This window comes from Cydia splendana, chromosome 8 (genome assembly GCF_910591565.1).
Source record: "Cydia splendana chromosome 8, ilCydSple1.2, whole genome shotgun sequence".
In the NCBI taxonomy this organism is placed as follows: Eukaryota; Metazoa; Arthropoda; class Insecta; order Lepidoptera; family Tortricidae; genus Cydia; species Cydia splendana.
Window position 1 is genome coordinate 6,380,561 of NC_085967.1, and position 23,910 is coordinate 6,404,470.

General features: G+C 36.1%; 1 protein-coding gene across 8 annotated transcripts in view; it reads right to left on the reverse strand.

The window, feature by feature from the left end:
* The window catches only part of LOC134792759 (myelin transcription factor 1), a 303,293-nt gene that overhangs the window by 36,592 nt on the left and 242,791 nt on the right, over nt 1-23,910 (reverse strand). For 7 of the 8 annotated variants that reach the window (XM_063764068.1, XM_063764070.1, XM_063764071.1 and 4 more), the window contains exon 5: nt 16,911-16,963. In XM_063764068.1, coding sequence (XP_063620138.1) covers nt 16,911-16,963 — 53 coding nt within the window. Of the gene's footprint in view, nt 1-12,431; nt 13,001-16,910; nt 16,964-23,910 lie in introns of those variants that run through there. The other variant, XM_063764072.1, reaches the window with a different exon arrangement.

The window sequence follows — 23,910 nt, forward strand, 5'->3', positions numbered from 1 at the left end:
GACACGTGAACTTTATGATTTCAAACATGCGTAAAAAATTTAGGTACCATGCTATTTAGAGTTAAACGCTAGAGTTAGTCATAATTCGCCTTTTGTACAGTGTATTTCCTTATGTGCAATAAAAATTAAATAAATAATTTCATACAAGTTTGACGTTTAAAATAACACTTGCATTGCGTATGCTATCAACATCGTTGCAGACTTACCTTGGTCTAACTCTAGGAAAATTCAATTTACTTTCTTAATACACCTATTTGTCAAAATGTTGTCTCCAATATTATTATTTATTTATGTACCCTATTGGCCTATTAAAAACATTTGGTTACGCTTATCTTGTTTTTTTTATTGATTATTATTATTGGCAGAAAAGGTTAAAAAGTTCACGCAGCGGCAGAGCTGTACCTACGCTATAGTAGTTTGTGTTACAAGGGATCAAAATGATATATTTCCGTCAAGGGCGTACATTGAATCCTGAGCGTAATGAGGGATTCAAGTGTTAACGCCCAAGACAAATTAACTTTGATACCGTGTGACACATACTGCTTTTCACATCAACTATGAGGAAAATAAATAAATCTTAGTGTTGACACTACAGTGTTGCCACTTTTTAAATTCTACTCTTTTTTGCCAGGCTGTACATACGATGTTCATAGTTAATTATATTAATATTTTATACTGGCAATGAAAAGTCGTTGAACAGAAAAGTGCCACTTTGATCCCTCCTAGCAGGGAAGAAAAATCCATTTTCCGATTAGGTGATGTGAAAAGTATATAATATAAGGATTTATGGATTTTTAGAATATTATACAGAAGAGCTTAGTTACTAGGGCAGGTATTTATTGATATTCTGTTGCTGGAAACTAATACAAAGAATAACTAGATTACGAATCGGTTTAAGGTAGGACTAGGAACCGAATGTGGTTTGTTCAATATTGCCGAGTTTGGAAGTTGTGCAATATGCCTCGAGATGTAATCGATGGTCCTTGACGCACCGGAAGTGTGGGTACGCTTAGGTACGTGAGTAGGGTGAAGGAAACGGACTACCGGTAGGGTTGGCACGTGAGCGTTTGCGTGAGGTTATATTTTGTTTATTTACCTACACATTTACAATACTTTTATACGAAATAGATACCAGAGCAGAATATATACATTTTCTATTTTTTAACTATACATATTTTCTTTCAACAAAAATATGCACATAGGTATGTAACATGGTACAGCTTGGCAAAAAAGAGTAGAAATTAAAAAGTAGCAACACTGTAGTGTCCCTTCTCGTCCCTTTCAAACCAATATAAATAAGAAAACGGGACGACACTACAGTGTTGCCACTTTTTAATTTCTACTCTTTTTTGCTAAGCTGTAAACCTGCATGGTGCAGCCACCGCGCGCACTGGCCGGTGATAAAAAAAATATGTGTACTCGTCTTTTGTTTTTGTTGGTCAATTTTCTCGGCAATTTTACTGCAAATCGCACAGCTTTGAAAACTTTAATTTCACGTTATTCTATGATAAGCTTTATTATTGTTGACAAGTATTACATATATGGCTGCACTATTCAGTTTTACTTATGTTTAAACCTAATCCAAGTCTTATTTGTGCGTCACTGGATTTCTGACAAAAATGAGGCTTGCAATGAGTTGCGAACAATATAAACTAAGTATGTTAGCCAGCCCTTTCTTCTAGTTTTAATCTCAAGACACAAGATTGCTGCTGTTTATTTACTGACTCACTTCAGAAGTTTTTCACTACACCCTACACCTGAAGCCAATATTCGTCATTCGGTTTCGTGAACGAAGATCAAGATTCATGGACGTTAAGGTCAGTGAGGTCTCTTATCAGTCTATACGTACTGACGGATATTCGTTTTAAAAATTATGTCGCTGGCGACACATATTCAAAATTTAGATACTTTTAAGAGTTGACAATAAAAACTGTTATTTAGACATATAAGACATAACTACTTAGTTGAATTAAAATTTAAGGGAAACTAACGACCGTAAAAATAACCATCGCTTACCATCAGGTGATCCATATGCTGGTTTGCCTCCTATATCATAAAAGAAGAAAAAAATAAATAAATAAAAATAAAAGTATTTGGTTAGCGTAAACTGTCAACAATACCTTGCAACGTAGAATACAACAGAAATCAACGTCGGATCTTAAAACAAACTTGTAATACAACGTAAGTTCTAAAGATATTTTATTAAGTGACTTTGAAATGGATGATAACCTTTAAACCTTTTATTTACTTTGAAATAGAATGTCGTAATTTAATGGCATAATAAAAATGAGGAAATATATAGTTAGGTACAGTTATAAAAACTCGGTTTATACGTGTTTGATTTAGATTATATGCGCGTAGTATATAAGGTAGGTATTGTACCTATTGTATCTCCTCATCATCATTGGCATTTACATCCTTTTCAGATGTTTATTACAGCTGCTGTGTATTCCGAGAGTCGCATCTTTTCTTGTGACTGTGACTGAAAGACACCTCGGTTAAGCAGTAAATAGTAAGTATATAGGATAGGTAATTTAAAGTAATCAAAAAAGGTTTGTCAATATATATACATATAAACAAAGTTTGTCAAGTGACTATGTAGTATGAAGTATGTCTGGTACAACGAGTTATTGATACAACTGTCTTACGTAATTTACCTTTCGTCACAAGGTTATTCGTCAAATGTAACAAACTGTTGATAATCGTCCCCCCCCGCCTATCCGTCTTTTTGACATTTCTGTTGGAAGAAAAAAAAATCGTTTATTAATGAAAGAAGATAAAATTCAAGAGGTTTGTAAAAGTTTTATGAATAAGAGCGGTTAGTCGCTACGTATCAAACCAAACCATCATTTTGCTAGTTCACGATTTTCACGTGTACGAATTTTAACCGCATAAAACTCAGTCCAGGTGTCGCAACCCTACACGTGTGCCCGTGTTGGCGTAGGGTAATTAGATAAACCCTGAGGGCGGTGTAACCGGTTTAAACTAGTGCAGCCTATCGGCGGGTGGCGAGTGCGGGTTATCTCGGCCTGCGTTAATTGTAATGCCCCTAGATTACGCCTGATAGGGATTATGAGGACGAGGATATTGTCTTAGGAGGCCGAGATGTACATGTAGAGGTATACCTATTAATGAGGCTATAAAACAGCGTAGGTATTAGACAGAAGCCTGCTTTAGTACCTCATACAATTATGAGAAATATGTATATATGTATTGGACTTTTAACGGCTTTAGAGAAGTGACGGCATGTTATGAAAAAGCAAGTAAAGCTTAACTTAATAAGATAGGTTAGGTTAGGTACCTAAAAATGGAGCAGTGAAGCAAATACTAACCACACAAGCAGATTAAGTTGAAGTAAGAGTTCCTGCATAATCTCATTGCACAATTAAAGCTACACGACATAATTCCTCGGAAAATGAAAGGTAAGCCATAAGATCTGAGACCCTTTCCGCCCCGGGCAATAACAAACACGCGCTGCCCCCCTCAGAAATCGCGGCTTCAAATTCAAATTGCACCTTAGAATTCTTAATTATTGAAATCATAAATCAAACAGTGCCGTCTGCGCGGGCGACCATAAAATTGGAGGGGGTTTCGAGTGTGGTAGGATTAAGACATTATCACTTTTCTTTTGAGACGCCCTCGGGTTGGCTCGGCTCCTGTCGGGCTTCTTCGGCTGTAAATCAGCGGGTAAATCCCGTGGATTAGATTCATAGAGTTGGCGCGGCCTGAGGATCGCGAGCGCGCGATAATAGCGTCGTGTGCTTGCGTGATTCTGCTTTTAAATCGACTCCGGGGAAAGATAAATGCTCTTCCAATTTGGGCCGAATTGAGTTTCCCGTTTAAATGGCTTTAGCGGGCTGAAGTTTATAGCTCAGTGGAACTGCCTGATAACTGGACATAATCTACCTTGCTGAGATGTTGTGTAAAGTTTTAGCGTACTTAGCCCACTTGAGCCCGACAAGTCCGTGCCAAGAGCTGCTTTTGCGATAAAGTGAATTTGTTAAATACCTACTTACAACAGTTACTATCTACTTGCTACAGTTACTATATAATTATTCTTATGAGGAACTCTGATTGGGGTTGCTTGGGGTACGTTTAGATTAATTTGTGTTTGAATAATCCTTTTTGAGTTCTATAATAAAATAAATAGGTTAGTATTTATAAAAAAAATCACTATGAGTGCAGTTGCACCACTGTTTCCCAGTAACTTTTCGAGGTGTGAATATTAGTACAATTGTGATATATGTGCTTTTCAACGTCTAACCCCATTTTGAATAGTCTGTAGTATTCGTCGTGATAAAACAAAATTGTTTAGGTACCCACAAAATAGTTTTTACAGTAAGAAAAATAAGATTATTGTTTTATACAAAATTACGAAATCTAATCAGACGGAATATATAAAACAGATTTTTATTCTTGCGATCTCAGGGGGTTCGTATAATTTTCTACACATTAAGTTCCATGACCATACGCAAAAAATATCCTACATATTGGTCTTAAAAACTTGATAAGTATTCCAAATACATAGGCCATATATACAACATTGGAACACTTCAAATTATTACCTATCTACATACCTTTTCACCACACCAGCTCGGAAAGGCTTACTTTGCACGTCAAACACGGATAGCAAAGTTGCACTTTGCTGTCCGTGTATTAGTATTAGTAAAATGTATTAGTTATTTAATAATGAATTATTACTAGTACTACTACTTACTATGTAGTTAGTAAATGCATTCACCATGTCTTCTGTAGTTATTTGTATGCCATGTGGCGAAGCATACTTATTTATACATTTATCTAAGACCTGCTGTTGTGTTGGGGTACACACTTATGTTTAACAAATAAGTAATTTAGAATTTGGAAGAAGTATCCACTTAGACACAACTCAATGTAGGTATGCATTAGATACTAACGGTATCCCCACCTTTACTTTTTTTGCTTTTGATATTTAATATAAGCTTGTTGAAGCGCTTGATGCTTCATCTGATTGTAATAACAGATTATGAATTTGACCAGGATTTATTATGGATATGCAGTGGCGGATTTGCAGTCTCTGCCCCTAGGCTGGCAGGCCCCAGGCCCTGTAGCCGCCCCTTTCTCAGCACCCATCATATTGACTACATTTTGAGTTATTTCTTGTTGTCATCAGCGAATTTTTTGTCACAATTTGCCGCCCCCAAAAAACTTGTCGCCCTAGGCCCGGGCCTACTTGGCCTTAGGGCAAATCCGCCACTGTGGATATTATCAGTCAGATGTCAGATGTTGTTGTGTTGTTAGTCAGATGTCACTTTTGGCAGCTTACAGAGCATAATTATGAAAACATCCAGATCGAATTCATAACCTGGTTTTACAATCAGAATAAGCATCCATATCACATATTGGTGCATTCCTTTCATTTTACAGGGTGAACCTGAATAACTCGGTTAACTTATAAACCAAGCATTTCTGATGATATTTTGCTAGTACCTAAATAATTTGAGTTGGAGGTAGTTTGCAGGATTGAGATTGAGGTAGTTTTAACTTTGTTGTAAGTATTTGCCTTTTTGACAGAGAAATGGCTCCCAAATAAAAACAAGTTTTAGTGCTTGGAGTACAAAGTCTTCCTGACTACCTCAAGTACAAAAGGTACACCGTGTTTTTCTTGTGGTAATACGATATTATAATGAGCGTAAAACAACCTGTGAAAATATAAATACAATAGGCCTGATGACAAATTTTGAAATCCCTTTTATTATTGTCGGTACACTTGTATTGGTTCCGAAAAACACAATATTTCAGCTATACTCATAAGATTTAACATAAATAATTGCATTTATCATAGCTAGTTTAAAACTCGTGCGAAAACGCCTCGCACGACATTTGTGACGTCACCATTTAGTTGGTGGTAGGGTGGTAGACATTGTTTACATACTTACAGTTACGAATTTCCCTTGAATCCGAATGATATTCTTATTACAGCACCATATATTACGATTAGGGATGATAAATACATTAAAAAAAATTATCACAATAACTCATTTTACACAAAAACTCTCACACGGTTGCAATTTAAGACGAATTATTTAGATACATGTAAATTTTGAGTGAAATTCACCGAGTGCCGGTTTTACTTTTTAATTTTTCATTTTTTCTAGCTACGACAGCCAACATGGCAATGATAGTTCCATTCAGCCAAATAATTAAAAAAGTTTGTTGGTGAAATATCGTATTATTTAGCATTTTATTAAGATAATAACAAATAGATATCTCCTTTATATCGTGTAATAATATTTTTTGGACGTAATAAATGTTTAGTGGCGAAATAACATTTTTTTTGCACCTTCGAACTCTTTGGTGAGAACGTATGGATTTCGGTCAATGAGGTTGTCTATGTTGCTCTAAGAAATATGTTATGGATTGATGACGTCACTGTTTAGAACGCTTCTGATTGGCGTTTCAGTAATAATGGCCGATTGGAGAATTTTGCAGTTTTATTTTATTGAATATATTCATAATCCTTCAGTTTATACTGAGATTGGGCCATTTTTTAGAATCATATTAACATATATGTTTCTTTGAAACCATTATTTCCGTGATTCTTTGTTACTTGCAACAGGCCTATTGTAGCACGCGCGTGAAGTGAGTGAAGATCTCCTAGTGAGTATTAGATTATCAGAAAACGCTGGACAAAAATTAAAGTATATTCAGCGAAAACATTGTAATATGTATAATTGTATTTTTATATACCTCTAGTATTATATCTGTAGATTATTAAAAATAAAAATGTGCAAAAAAATACCAGATGCATGCATGGCCAGATTCTATCGTGTACAGTCTTTGGGGTCGACGCTATGATTACGACAACCGACAATGAACAGTCGGACAAATTCGAGTTTTAGTAAGGCATTTAATTAAATGCCTTACTAAAACTGATTACGATAAAACTCATCCCCTCCACCCATACATCCAAACATCCATCCATCGCAGATATTGTATTACTTGTCCATTTGGGAATTTCGTCTATTGACATAAGTTATGTTATGTATCATGACTATCATGAGACAAACCTATTATAGGACGCGATTACGCGGTGAACAGATTAGAAATGTATGAACCTATGTGGATTGCCTGGGTTGGGCATGGATATGCACCAATAACATTGAGTTGAAAACACATTGATTGGTATGGTATGGCAGTCTAAAATTGAATATTGGGATAGCTTGGAACTTAATGAAAATTAAAATTATGACAAATAATTCGCGACAAAAAACAAATCAGAAACTGAAAAACAAAACAAAAACTAGTAATTTCCAAAGGGTTCAATGACACTAAATGACGATTTTTGTGTTTGGTGGTTTTGTGGTTGCCATTTGGCATTAAGTCCGCCATTTGTACGTTGTTGTATATATTTTGTGCAATAAAGTTTAAATAAATAAATACTGCTTTGCCAATTAAACTCTCAGTTCTGTGCAAACATATTTTAGTTAAATTCTATAAAATATTTAAATTAAATTACATAATAAATTATACTTTTTTTCGGATAATCTAAAAGATTAAGAACGGACTAAAGTGACTTTTTATTCTTTATTGTATTACATTGCAGTCATGTTCAACTACATTAGGTGTTAGAAGTTAAGAATGGTAGGTACATGACACCCTGTAAGGGCACTAAATATTTTCTGAAATCTAGGTAAGTACTTACATGCGTTTTATACTCTTAACAAAGAAATCTATTTTATCGATATTTGTACGATATAAAAGCAGTACTTAACTTATGCATATGCGAAATTTTTACCCGCAAACGTATCGGTATAGGTTAATTTATTAAGTTCTTTGGGTTAATTTATTGGTTCCTTTGGCGAAATCATTATAAATAAAACGTATCGCAAGGATGTTATGACCCTCATGAAAAATAAAGTACCCTCTTTGTGAATGAACATAAGCACAGTAGTTTCTCTAACACTTCTTAACCGAAAGTATATAGGTAAATACCTCATCGCACTGCTGGTTTTCCACAATTGTAGGTAATACAAAAAAAAAAAACATTTAAAGCTAGTTTTAAACAACTAAAACTTTTACAGTTTGAATTAAACATGTCCATTGTTTTCTTTTTACCTTAAGTAGGCCACGGAGGTAATGTTATATCAGAGAAAACAGGGTGTTCTTTAAACATGAATATAAACACTAAATAGTAATAGTGCTGGGAAAGCAGCGTGAATAAGTAACACGCAATACGTGCCCGGGCACGAGAGGGTCCGGCGCAACCCTCGCTGGGCCCACGCTAGGGCTGTCGCGCGTTACCTAATATCAGAGGGCCTACAGCGAAAAACTTAAATCGACATTTCTTCACCTGTCTCTTTATCGCTCTTGCAGATAGGAGAAATAGAGAGGCAGATAAAGAAATTTAGTTGGATATAATTTGGGACATGTTCATCTAAATAGTAAAATGAGTATTGCAAAACTTGGAACGTTTACAGATTTTCTTGTGAAAAGTAATGTTTGTTACCAAAAGTAAACATGATTTCACGAAGACAACTAAGAAAAAATGGTTTTTACCATTGTTTGAAATTTCAAACTCCTCAATTTTTGTATGTACTAAGCAATAAGTAACACCAATTATAAAAAAGGACAAAAAATAATTTATATCACTAGTGGCTCAGCGACCAGTAGACTTCGCAAACCCCAACGCTCCCCCCCTTTCGAAGACATTGATTCTTAAACATTCTCAGTAGAATAGTCGGGCGAAAGCGTTGCCCAAACTCAAACGGAGGCGTTTCGCGATCGCTCGGTCAACTATAGTCTGTATCTTTAGGTATTTAAATAAAAGTAAACAAAATTTACCCTCAAATGACTCCTTAAGCCAGAGGGTAGATGAAAACATTACATGATCAAATAATGTAGGTTAAAGTCAGGTCATTCTGTGACAGATCCAGGCGGTTTTGTATTTGGTTGGTTAACCAATAAATGTTATAACTACCCGAAAATGTGCACATTATTTGTTTACTTTTATTTAAATACCTAAAGATACAGAGTATAGGTAATAGTAACTCAGTCAGATTGCTTACGGAATAGTAGGATATATTACAATTTACCGTTGCAGCGATAGTTTCACGCATAGACAGGGACACATGGAGGGTAACTTGCAAGAAAAAAAAACACCTAAACCTGTTTACTGGTCTGCTTGTTTGTAACAATCCGTATGTTTATATTTTATGTTTTGAATCACAAAAAGGTGCATGTCACAATAGGTTTTAATTTTAAATAAGGAAATTAAAAAAAAAAAGTCACTGTTAGAGTCGTTCTTGTTCTCTTTGTAACACAAAACTGTTTGAAATATTAGGTACATACATATTTACAACAAAAACAGTTAAAAAAATACATATTTTGTACTTTTGTCATATAAAATAATCTATAAACGGAGATGACGAGTGTGAATTATTTGACGCTCTAATTTTAACTTGAAAAATAGTTAATATAATTGTAAACTGTTTTACATATGATTTAAAATATTCATTATTTATTAACCAAATTTTGTGATAAGAGATTCTATTTGTTTTGTTTTTATTTCAATAAAGTAGCTATTTTTAGACATGAAAATTATGATATTATCAAATAATTCTAACCAAGGCGTCCAAAACTAAATCGGCAAAACAAAAAATAAAATATCAATTTCCACAATAAAAACCAACCATAAAAAAATCCGTTCTTGTAGGCAGCCCTATCGAGCGTGGGTGTTTCGCGAGGGTGCAGTACAGTGCGCGACCATTACCCCACTTACGCGAACGCGGAACTACTGCATATCGATTCTGCAGCCACTCACATGTTGCTCGTACCCCTTTGTTGCGAATAATCGATACGTTTGTTCGTACAAGTGTTTGTTTTTGATTTTAATCAAAATGTTCTATGTATTTGTTTACTTATTTGAACAAATATTGTAAATGTTGAGTTATGAATTTTGCTTCAACGTGTGTTTTTGTAGGAAAAAGGTTTTCATTTATGTACCTAGTGATTCTGCATGCTAGAGGTCCCGGTTCCCGGTTCGAGTCCCAGCTAGGGCATTTATACTTGTGTATTTTTATCACGGATATTTGTTCCTGGGTTATGGATGTTGTTTACCTAAGTATATTTTTTTAAATATATTTGTATTCAAAAGTTTAATGGAAACTATGCAGATCTGGTCGCGCCTAGTGAAAACGCAGCCCTTAAGGGGCAAAAAGATGCTGAATATTGTTGTGTAATTCTTTATTATTAGTATCTTATCGACTCGAATGTATTAGTCATAAGAAAAAAATTAAAAAAAATGTGAATGAGTAAGTATGTACGTATCTGAGATGCCCACTGTACTTAGTGTATTCATAAAAATTATACTGGGTTTATTATTTTCTGTTTATAGATTTATAGCTCTAAATATGAGTAAACAATTTAATTTATAAATATAAAAATAAAGTGAATTTACAAAATTTAAGTCATAATCATTTGGATCAGCAAAAAAGAAGGTTGCTTCTTTTTTTAAACACAATATTAAAAGTACCTACCCTCTAATACAGTTGTTTCATATACAGTTTTTATCATATTTACTCAATATGAATGGAAAGAAAATTAAATATGTTTAAACAATGCTATTTACAAATATGTTTATAACTGATATTTGGATGTTTCACTCGATATTAGCGGAACCCCTGTCTGAAACTGCGAAATTTGTATACCTACAGTTTTTTTGATATCTAGTAACACTTAAACTCTGTAATGCTGAGGACCAACGGAGCCGACATGTCTCATTGATAAAGTCTTCTTTTATATATGTAGATTACTATTAAATATATATGCTTAGAGTTCTATCTACGTATAACATTATCTCAGTAAAACAGCAAATGCCAAATAAAATAACCATGTTGTCAAAAACATAAGTCTACAAAAAATCACTGTTTATTAATGATCGTCGTCGCCCGTTCAAATAACCATAAATCTAAGCTTCCATATGCCGCCCAAAGGTAAAGCCGGTATTTTCTCTCATTAAAGCATTAAGCTACCGTAAGTGTAAAATATACCACAATTACGCTCACAGCCGATCAGATAAGCGGGTTCAGTTGAAACAATTTGCTCCTTATCAAGATGGGCACGCTCGAACACTCCGACACCTGACGCTGAGGGTTACTTTGAGGTTGCTGCTTGATGTTTATATCAATTTGTGTGTACATTTATAAGTAGGTTTGACGAGATGGGATTCTTAAGGTTTTTGCTGATATGTTTACCGCGATAAATTCAAACTTGCTGAATAAACACTTTTCTCTTAAACTTTTCGTTAAGTGGTTGATAAAAAGTCTTTTCAATTTTAAAATGATGCTGAGGCAGTTTTATTACATACCTATTTAGAATGTCTGAGACATTTTACTCGTATTAACATTTGTTATTTATAGGACTGAAATATTCGCAGTCACTAAAAGGAAAGCATATGTAGATATAAAAATATCTTACTACCTATACCAACAAGACTCCACTTAATATACCGCGTGCAATAAATATATTTAGATGTTTACTAACCTAAAAAATAAGGTAGGTATGGATCTGTTGATTTTTAACATGAAGGTTTATTTATTAAAAGTTTTCTTTGCTGATAACGGAAATAAAATATTAAATAACAACACACACAACAATAACAAACTGCAATTGCAGTTTGGCGAGGAATATAATGTTTATAAAAGTGTTGTGTACTTTATGATAAATAAATTAAAAAAAAAAAAAAAAAATCGGTCAGGCCAATTCAAAAAAATATAAAAAATAGTGGTCGACTTTCTGAATCGGTAATCCTAAACTAGGAACAGATAAGACAAATTTTTAATAAAAATATTAATACGCCAGCATGCAGGCGACTTGAGCTAGACAGTAAAAGAGTTATAATCAAAACATTTTCGATTCATGAAAGTAAACTAAAACACGCGTGAGAATCTTAACCGTAAAACATATACATAGAGGTTACTGAGGGCTATATTAATTGCTTGTAGTAGAATCATGTCAATCAATTACGTATTCCGCATTCGCGTAATGTCGCGAGTCATTCGATTACGCGCCGCAACGCGAGCCGGGGAGGAATAATCAACCGCGAACGGCAAATACAAGTACGCCCAGCTAATCCATATTTAACCCCTAATTAAACATCAAATACGCATACATTAACCAGGTTAATCACCTTAATTTTCACATCAAAACAGATTGAAAGCATTTCGTGAAATGGTTTTACGAGCGTGGGATTTGTGCGCAACGATTTCATTATTTTATATCTTGACACTTCTTCAGTTTTTCACCGTAGGACGCAACGCTGAAATAACAAACCGTTTTTGAAACCGCAAAAAAACAATACACTAACGACGCAATTATAAACAACAAACGCGCTCAACTATTCGCCTTGGTCGAAGAAAATAGTTGACGGGGGGAAAATATCTGGGACTTACCAGACTGGTCGGACGAGAGCCGACATCGCTATAAAACACGGGCCCACATCACACACTAAAGTTTACGGAACACTACGTCACTAAAAAAAGTTTATTCACTTCACTGAAGGCACATTAGTGCGTTACAGACTTTTGCATGTCGAAGGCCTGCGCCTTCGTAGCACCGCGTAGCGCGTGGTAAAAGTTTGTGGTTGCGGCTCGTAGCGCACGTAGCCCCGTAGCGAGTGCGAGGAGCGAGGGCCGCGGCGATTTGTGGACTAGTCGAGTGCCGGGGCGCGGGCGAGGCCGCAAGCGCGCGGGGGCGCTGCGCGCGCAAGCCTCGCCCACTCCGGCCCGCCCCACCCGCAACCTATTTATTTCTAGTTACGTAAAATTTACGCGCAATATCCAATACTGCAGCTTATGTTACAATCTATTTGGCAATACATAAAGCCTATGCAGGTATTCTCTTAACACGAAATTTTGTGCCAACATTTTCTGGACTTACATTTTGTGGCCAGTGTTTACTGTTTACTTTTCGTCTGCAAAAGCAAGCGATTGTAAATTAAACGCCAGTGAATGTTTTTACCAAAAGCCTATGACAGGTGAGGCGTGAACGAAAAAAGAAAACACCGAGGGGATGCGCCGTCAAATTTGGCAGACGAGTTTTTTGGCCGCAGTCGATGCTATCAATGTCACTTAAATAAATTGAATAAACGCGTCGAGTCCGAGGGCTGTTTACAGACCCTTCGTCACCTATGCGATTACTCACTAATAGACTGCAGACACCTTAGGTTGTTTGGGGATCTGTTTGTGCTTACGCACGTAGTGGCCAGTCGGTACGAGTCGTAAACCAAAAGTTGGGAAGTGTGTCGTCACAATCAGCTGGCGCGCCAGCGCAACAGACAATGCGATTAAGATCTACACAGGACAACTTTCGCCGGCGCCGAGCGGCAGTTAGTTGTTATGAAAGAGAGAAATTTGTAAATTGTTGGCGCCCGAGTTCACGAACTCCGTCGAACCGGAGTTTGTTTTAAGAGTCCAACCTTGAAACAAGAAGAAAAGTAGTCCTGTAAAACAAAGTTTTGCGGCCGCCGTCGCCGGCGCAAGCGGTTCAAGGATTGTACCCGAACTGTCTGTCTGTACAACTTTACCGATTAAAAGCTCAAAAGCTTCCAAAGTCATTTTAAAAGTTTATCTGCACGCGGAGGGGGCGCGGGCGGGGTAGGCGCTCCGTTATCATCCCGCCGCCATGCTCTAGTTAAAGCTAGTTAAACTTGTTTTAAGAATCGATGGCGGTCGTCGGCCGGCTTCCGAATTAAACTGTCAAAGTTGAGGCGAGGGTCCGCGAGCGCGAGTCGCGGACACGTGGCCGCGCGAACTCGTACACACCAAGTTCCTAGACCCTTCGCTACTTTGTTTTACAGCTGTTCCACTTAGCGAACTATGCCTCGAGTTGGGCGCGAGTTCTTGCATGTGTATCGGCACACCCCCGCACCCGAATAGTTTCATAAACATAACCCAACTTAGTTTTGGACGACTTTTCAAAGTCAATGCATACTAACTTTCGATGTCTGCCAGTGCGATATTACGATTGGATCAGGTTTGCGGGTTGACTTTAATGCATTCGTTTGTTCGGAACTTTGTTTTATTGGATCAAACTTCGCGGGTTAAGTGTCTTCATTTGGTGTTTGTAGCTCGTCGAGGTCGGAACTAACTTTTTGGTGTTTAGTGAGATTAATTTTCGTCGAGTTTGCTCAAACTTCTTTGTTATTGTCGCCTCGGCTAACCCGAGGCGCAAGCATGCAGAAGTTAAGTAACTCTTTCTTTACTAATTAGTTCATTGGACAGGAGTTGAGCCATTTTCCGCCTGCAGGAGTATGCTTTATTAATCACATGTAATATACCTAATTTTGACATTTTCGCATTCAATGGTTCAAATTAGTCATAGTCTCGTTTGCGTAGTCAAGTTCGCGCAAGTATGGGATCTCGTTAAAATACTTTACCTCGGTGGTAACTATACTGGATACTATGGATAGTCTAGTTACTGGGTTCGTTGTCTACAATTCAACTTAAGTATTAAGCAGTCCGAAAATCAGTAGAGGCTACAGCGACAGCATAATATTATTTCATGTGTACTGTTGTTATGTTTTGAAAATGAAGATGTCTGTTTTGAAGCGCTAAGTTTAACAAATAACAATTGTTGTTATATTTATAGACATGGCTCAACAAATAGGCATTTTCACGAAATGCTGACATAGTAAGTTTTTATGACATATGTAGGTGTATACATGTTTGGTTGTTAGTAAATTATCTTAATCGTGACAGAGGCACGCGCATTGTTGATATAAACTTTACTTGTTAAGCTGCCAGTTCAAAATTTCATTAAATAATAAAATAATAAATATTGGGAACATCTTACACAGATCGACCTAGCCCCAAACTAAGCATAGCTTGAACTATGGGTACGAGGCGACGATATAAACATACTTATATACATAAATACATACCTATTTACATAGAAAACACCCAAGATAGAAAGAGAAATGAAATATCCGTGTTCATCACACGAATAAATGCCCTTACCGGGATTCGAACCCAGGACCATCGGCGTCCATTCCCGTTCGTAACATATTTAAACGTGCATAAAGGTAGACATTTCCAGGAATATAATTTCCAAATGTCTGTATAAGGAAATGGTGATACATTAAGTGCAAGAGCAACATATTCTCGTGATCAAAGTAAGACGCAGTTTGCCCGCGGCGGGTAACTTGTGAACGAGGATGTAGTCTGGATGTAGAAATGCATACGTAAGGACTGACTAACTGACAACTTAAAACCTAAACCACTAACAGCATTAACCAGAAATGTTGCGTTATGTTTATAGTTTCTAATATGTGATAGAGAAATTGTACTACTTAAATTAAAAAAAGTGAATAAACGCAGCTTTTTTCCTCAGATCTTTAAAAATTAAATGAATTCTTAGAGTACGACACAATGATATAATTATTGTTGTCAACCCAAAAAATACTAGGATACCAGCTATGCATTGTGTACAATGGTATCTAATTTCGATTCCCATTTCTTACTCAAATCCCCAGGGTCTATCAATAAATAGCGGCACGATTCTCATAATCAGCGTAATTAGCGAAATCTCAGTCGGAAAGTCACGACCAAGAGTCAAGTAGATAAAGCTGCCACCGCTCCGAGCGGTGACGCCGTCACCAAAGCACCGTGACCTACCTCATCCCTCTTCCTTCTAACAAAAGTACAAATCAAAAGGGGCGGATCAGAGGCTTCGCGGGTCATTTGAAGCTGGTGGCTTAATGGCGTACGTGTTATCTTCCTTCGCCAATAAGTCACGCAATAATTGCCGCGAGTCGCGTCACGCGCACATATTTATGCGACACATAAATAAATGCGTAAATATTGTGCGACAATTGCAGGAGGTTGCTAATTGCCCGCGGCGCAACTGTAACGATGTTGCGACTTCGTGACTAGCGGATTGTCGAATGGAATTTGTACTATTGTATAACTTGTATTAACTTACCTACGAGTAGTTGATCAAGCAATAACGATATAAATACGGTATTCTTCTAGGCACACAAGACTAAAGAGAGCCTTTATTTATTTGCCAAATTTTCCACTGTAATATAAACGTAGTTAGTAAAATAAAATAACTTTATGATTTTTTGTGGTAAGGCCAATTAAATTCGTTAGTTTTTTTTAAGGAAAAAGAAGACGCGTTTCTACGGTTTCTTTTCGGGTCTTTTTTAATTAAACTCCTAATTAGTTTACGAAAGATTTTATTTGACAAACCCTTTTTTAATATTTAAAAAAATGCCACAAATTATATTGATAAAAGTTCTACAAGACTGGTCTAGGTATAAAACTACATAGATTATGAGTATTACGAGACATTATAAGAAATTCTCACTAAAATTTCTGAAACAACTTTTAAAATTAAGAGATCCCTCTTAGGGATAAGTTCGCCCTTGTACCTACCTGTATTCCTCTCTTCCGTACAATAAAGTGCTTATTTACTTAAAAATTACTTTGGAATGTTATGGTAACATGGTCGATATTGGCAGAAAGCTCTTGAGTTTCTATTTACAATAAACATAAGTAAATGTGGTTGAAAATCAAGAACATGCGTTCTTGGAATCACTTTGATTGGTACCTATTAATTAAGTTTAATTAAAAGTTTTCAGACTTCAAATTGGTAAACTTAAATGTATTCAATTTAGTAAACTGGACCTTACTTGTCTTATGTTTTGGAAAACAACTCACCTTAAAATAATGCACCTTGGGTTAAAATATTTCATTTTAGCATTCATTTTAGTATTTATGTTGCAAAAGTGTTAATGTACTTGCAAACATTATTTACACAAATAAGACAAGTAAAATTGGTTGGACTTTTCTATCCTCAAAATACAGTATCAAACTGACTATTGCGGCGTCAGGGGCAGCTCCTCTATGTGGCAGTTTTGAAGTACTTACTTTTGCGAAGTGGACGGTCTAAAGCGTTTGTGTACTATCCCATCCTCCAGTTTCTGAAACAAAAACAACATTTTGGTTATTAGATTTATCTGTCGTTGACTAAAAGATAAAAGGTAAAATTAATAAAAAGTACAGGAAGTGCCACAACTTAAGTACCCACTTCGACATACTTGGAGCTACCCTGCTACACTTTTTCTTACTGCCCAGTAAGGTGGATACTTATGATAGGAAATTGACTCTACTGTGTTACTCGTAAAATAGCGTGATAGCAAGAGATGAGATAACACTAAACTTTGAGCGCTCACGAATTAGGCCTCATATGAAGGCTTGAAATCACTCGGAGGATGATTAACGAGCCGCACAATATCGTTTTGGCTGGTCAAAGTTTATTGCGACATCGAATTTCAAAGGAAATCCGCAGGAAAACCAAGGTCGTGGACAAAGCTGACAATTTCCAGATTTCAGCGAGCACGTATTGGGTCCCATAGCATGGGAAACGGAACCAAACAAGGTTGACCGTCAATTCACGATCAAAGGAAACCATGGGTGGGAGTAGCGAATGTATGCATAACCGGTAGTTATGGAAATCCTTGGAGATATAGGGTTAATCTGTATATGATCTGTATATGATAGTGAACAATGATTAGATAATCATCAATATAATTATTACTAGTATAGCGAAATTCATATGATTTTTTTATAAATGGCAATTTTTTTACTAAGAATTATTTAAGCTAGGAATAAATAGCTACCGAATGTCAATACAATTACAAATACATTGTTTAACTCGATTTTAAACGTGTTGTAATCGTAATTACGGCGTACGTTTCAATAGGCGCTGTTTGGACAAAGCGCAGTCGTGTAATAGTGGTATTAGAGTGGTATTAGAGCCGGTATCGGATCGCGGGAAATTGTAGCATTACGTGCTGGACGACTCTAAATGCGATTTTAATTGATGTTACGCGACCGGAGTTCTTACGGGTAGCGTTGGCACAGAAATTACATCAGATTTTCAGGTTTACAAGAGAACGGCTTTATATTATCAGTATTACCTGCTGACTAGCTTTGTATACATTCTTTTAAATGATAAAACTAGTGTAATTCAGTTTTGTAATAGTGTCACTGAAATACTTTATAATTATTACCTTTACTGTTATATATTTTTTAATACAGTTGCTCACAAAGTGCTACTTTACGTAGCTGTTTAGCGTGCGGAAAGTTGGTTATGTCGAACTAGTGCTTTTTACTTTTCCAATTTTTTTAAATTTATACTTGTTCCAATTCACGACTACTTATTGATGAGTGTTAATATTAGTTTCCTTTAAACGTCGTAATCAGCATAAAAACCTACTGTTAATGTAAGAATATGAAAAATATACATATTTCATATTTTAATACTTACCTCTTCATCATTATAACACGTTTATTTTTTAATATTGAATATTGAAAATTCCGTTCTTAATAAGGTGTCTGAATGGAACGGAATAGCTGCCAAACGCCCATAGATATAATATACTTAAAGACGACGTCTAAGCGAGCTGTCACTGTTACCACTTTTGTTTAGTGTACGATTAACAATGTTTTACTTATTTTTTCGCAACTGTATTAAAAAACGTCGTTCGATACACGTGCGGAAATGTCATTCTTCACTCGTCCCGAGTCTTCCCACTCGCCTGCGGCTCGTGGCAAGATATCTCGGTACTCGTGAAGTAATGACATACCTTCCGCACTAGCATCGAAATGTACTATTTTAGATAGTATTCTAAATTGTCAAGCTCCTCCACAGGACAGGCGTTGCCTAGTGTGGAGGTCAGTAAAAACTGTACCTTTGTGAATATTCATTAGAAAATAAACATTTTATTCTTATTCTTTTTATTCTTTTATTAAATGGTAGAAGGGAGGTTATGTCATTTAGAAACATACTTAAATAAATTGTGGTATCTACTTATTCAATTTCATGTATCTGAATGTTTGGGATTTTTTGTTTATTGCGCTCAAAAACCAAATCTACCGAAAAAAAATGGTCAAAATATAAATAAATTGGCCCTTTAATGTAATTATAATACATCTACATCGTAAAAATGCTATATGATGCTCGTGGAGGTGGACTAGTTACAGTTCCAATACTTATAAACGTAGGTATCGTAAGTGCTAGGCAGTTGAAGTACCAATTGGTATTACTATTAGCAATAGGTAGTTGGTTACATGGATATAAAACTATTACTTAATACCGACTGTGCAGTAGTGTCTGGGCGTCAATTATACAAGATGGGTAAGGAGAAGACTTCCCCAGATTTTTTAAGAGACCTGTAAATAAAGGTGCTGAACTGTCTCAAACTAGTTGTATGGACGCCCTCGACTGTCTGTTAACGGACTGTCTGTTAAAGAAAATAAACGCAGCCAACATGAAAAGTCAAACGGGGTTTCGGAGCTAAATATGTCTGCTATCCGTACCGCGGGTCCACATGTCACCAAAGCTCCTCTGCTCCGTAAATTTGATTTTAATATTGAACACGTAATGCCGTTTGCTTACGGCCAGTAATTGATACGCTCTTACCAGTAATTCCCGTTATTATTTTCCGATTGGCTTACGTACCGACGACGGTTAAGCGCCCCATTAAGTATTCCGAATTTGAATTAATTTAGCGGTGTTTTTGGTAGTTTGATAACGGTTTCGGTTTACGATCGTTAGTTTATTTTGTGTACTATTTTGGACTGTGACTAATTAAGAAGATATTTTAAATAGAGACATTTTGAAATCAGCTGTTAAATTAAGTCAGTAATAAGTTTTCTTATTTTTATCATATCCTGGCTAACTCAGTAGTAATTCAGTTTATTACCAAATACTTGGAATATTTCAACTACCTATTGTAAGTAGCCTAAATAAAACATATTCTACCGAAGGTAGCACTGGCTACTTTTCTTACATTTTTTGTATTAATAAAGATAATACAGATGATGGAAATCTTTGTTAGACACTTGTAATACTCAACATCAATTTAAAATGTAAATTTTGTACATCAATACTGCATTTACTGTTAGTTAATTACTTGACTATGCTTATGCATCATTTACGTATAAATTTCTCATTAAACAATTAATACAAGCCTCCTACATTTTCTTAGACCGCGCGTAAGAAACCCTCAACATAAGCCGGCAACCCACACGGCAGGTGAGCAGAGATTATGGCGGCGCCATCAAATATGCATAAAAGCCGTAAAATGCGCACTTAACCGCTCCCCGGCGCGCGTTGTCACCTGCAAGCGACCTGGTAAGGAATTAAGGTAAGACGCACACTGTTACGGCGTCTTCAAAAGGTGCTGGACCCCGATTCAGAAAACACCTTGTTCAATTTTGAACGACTATAACCATCGCCTTGGCGCGCATCGTACGCATGACTTTTCGACTTCATTTAGCATGCTCCGAGCAGCGTGAGCGATGTTTATTTTTATTTTTATTATTTAATTTATTTTATGTTAATTTATTTTGTGAATCTCTAGACCTTTATTGTTGGTGTTTTGAAATTTATTTATATTGTATGTAATATGGATATCTTGTCAGAAATAAAAGATTTTGATTTTTTTTTAAATTTAAGGTCGTATCAAAATAGATCAAACCGTAACAAGTTATTAAATCTGCATCTGTCTCCTGTTGCTTTTCTTACTGCTATGTGCTGTAACGTAGCACACGTCTTTGTTTGACAATAGACGCATCTAAAATAGGCTGAGTAAGCCAGTTTACACTCATACATTATACAGTAATCTCAGTCTTAACGACAACCCGAAACATTGTCTACAAAAATTTTACTTGACAGCTACTCCATGTAAAAATGAACTGTTATAGGGATTATTCGACGCGAGTGGTATAACAAAGTCATAAAAGTTAATCTCCACGTGCACAGCCAGCCTTAGGCCGTCACAACCGTCGCAGACAGATGCTCAGACACATCGGTAATTAAAAATCGCCTCCGCCTCATAAATTTGCATGAGACGCGACGTAGTACATGTGCGCGTATCGCGTGTCTTAGAAGACAGGCATTTGCTTTTAGAAATTGCGATTTTCCATTTGTAGGAATAATTTTAAGGGGTACTTTTGTACAGAGAGGGAATTCTCTACTAATATTGCATTGTTGCATTAACAAGCAATTACAGTAAAATCCTTAAATCACAAATTAAACTAAGTCTAAGAAATGACACATCCATCCTATATGGATATAGTTTTGAGCTATATAGTTTTTGATTTAATTGGTATGTCTCCTTTTGTACCAACCATGCATAGACAAATATCTATGCTCTCAAACAAAAAAATGTCGAGCTTGTCTAAGTAGGGACATTCCGTCAAAATACTTCATATTAGTATTAGTACACATATTGCGCCACAATAATTTAGCAGCAATTATTGTCAGTATCAATCGTTCGTTGCTTAATCCCTATTGAAGCCGTATTCAAATCACTACGTTAAGCAATGAGCATGAAGCGCGATGTGTCGACACCTGTGCGGTAATCTGTAAGGAGCTAATTGTGGATGTAGGAGGTAAACACATTTTGGGTACACGAGTGTGGAGGTAGCATTCTGATTGCGGTTTGATGTGTTAGTATTCAGTTTATAGGTATAATTAATATATTTCGTTATAAACTTATGAAATGCATAGTATTAGTACTCGTAATAGTTGGTAGACTATTTAGTACAATGCGTCTTCTATAAGTGAGATTGTTTTGTTAGCAATCGGGTGAGTTTCTAAGTGCGATGAAAACGTATACTCAAAACAGATTTTTATTACGTTGAGTGTGTATTAAATATACGGTGTACCTAACGAATATCATGCGGCCTTCATACGATCTGTATGTAAATATAAAAGTCTCTGCTTCGAATAAATGACAAATATTGACAGTTTTTTGTGGACGTTTAACTAAACCTAATGAGCTAATTTTGCAGAAATAAATTGACAAATTGAAATCACTATTCAAGTAAGCTTGACAGCAATCAACATTAATGTAAAGCCGTTTCGACACCTGCGGTAATCGGGCTAGGGGATAATTGTGTGTCGCGGGTAAACGTCATACACGTAGTGAGCTAGCCTTATGCGATTGTGGTTTAGATTGAGTAATTAGATGCTCATATGGGGTGGTTGGAGGAGCTTGACTGTGCAGAATGTTACGAGGGAATTTAAATGTATACGAAACAAAATGGGTACCTGAAAAGGATGGGAAACGACCGTGCAGTCGAGAGAGCATATGCCCAAATGAGGAACGTCCGGTTGGCCGCCCTAGATGTCGCTGGAGTTATACAACCCTTAAGGAGATGCTCAGAAAGAGTGGCGTTTTCTGCTAGAGTCTGTGCGGAAAGAGAAGAGTCGTGGAATGTAAGGGACCCCATACATTATATCAACGACTCTTCTCTTTTCGCACAGACTCTATTAAAGGAGTGTTTGGTTCGCTAAGCTAACTAGTATTTACCTACGCGGGTAGTTAGAGATAACAATACCTATTACTCGCCCTAATCTATCGCTAACAACAAAAACGATTTAATATAGATTTGTTGAAAAATCGTAGCTCATACAAAATTGTAATCTGGCTTTATTAAGTAACGCAAAAACCATAAAAGATCACTGGCAGTAAAATCGGTCGTAATCCACTAATTTTGAGCAGAAACAGCGCAAAAAGAAAGTGCAGTCAGTACGTGAAAATTAAAGCTTTAACAAACATTGTTGTCATCCTGTTGTACGGAGGATTCATGATTTTTAAGCACAATTTATGTACCTATTGTTACAACAAACTTAGTTCATAACTGGTATAGTGTACATAAAACCTACCTACAATTTTAACAATATGACATGTATAGAATGATTAAGGTTTAATTGCTTCCTTCACAACTTTCGTAGCTCTAAAGCCACTATCTCCCCACACATTAACGTCAATCGGTATTCCACTGACTGGTTCCCGAATCCCGCGGAAGCGTACCTCCATGACTCCACTTACGCAATCACACGTGATCACCGTCATTACATGTCTTCATGACAATTAATTATACGCATTTGACTTGATTTGATGACAATTACAGTGTCTAATTACGTGAATGGAAATAGACGAATTAAATGAGTGTAATTTAGTTTTGTTATGTTTTTATTATCAGTACCTGCACTGATCCATATTATTTTGATCCATAAATAAATTGTTAATTTTCTTTTTGTGTTAGAATGTTGTTAATGTAATTTAGAGAATAAAAAACTGTTATTGCTACGAATCTAAAAAAAACTGTCTGCCGTATTCGAACTTCAAGATATTCACAAGAGACGACACGTACTAGATCCATTCTAGATACGTTATAGTTTAGATATCAACTAGTTCTCTTTTGCAGCGCAATTTGGGCATCCAATGTCACTTTTACGTTAGATAGAGTATCTATTAGATGTGAATTGGATCTCTAAGCCATATCCTGTGGAAATATCAGTATCTCCAGAATCGCGAAAATGTCAAATTTGACAGGTTAGATCTTAAACCTATCGTTATCGTATCTTGGTGATGTCTAAAAGATGTCTAATATATAGATGTCTATTTCAAAATCCGAATCGGGCCCTGTGTTGTTTAACTATGTAGTTCACTTTTAATAATACATTTTGGTTCGTAGTAAGAAAATAGTTAGTTCAGTTTTAATTTTTTTATATTTTTATTCCAAATATCCGCCCTAGATATCACGGAAAGAGTGGCGTTTTCTGGTAGAGTCAGTGCGGAAAGAGAAGAGCCTTGGAATGTAAGGGAGCCCATGCATTCTATCTACGACTCTTCTCTTTCCGCACAGACTCTATTAAAGGAGTGTTGTGCATTGCGCGGCGTATACCTAACCACAATGACTAATTAACGCATAAATACATGAGATGTAAGAACAACATTGAGATAAATCTATTAAATAAAACATATGCCGATCAATGACTAAACGGCAGCTATGCGTCACGATTTTACATTTTTATATATTTCAAGTGTTGATTTAGTCATAAAATCCC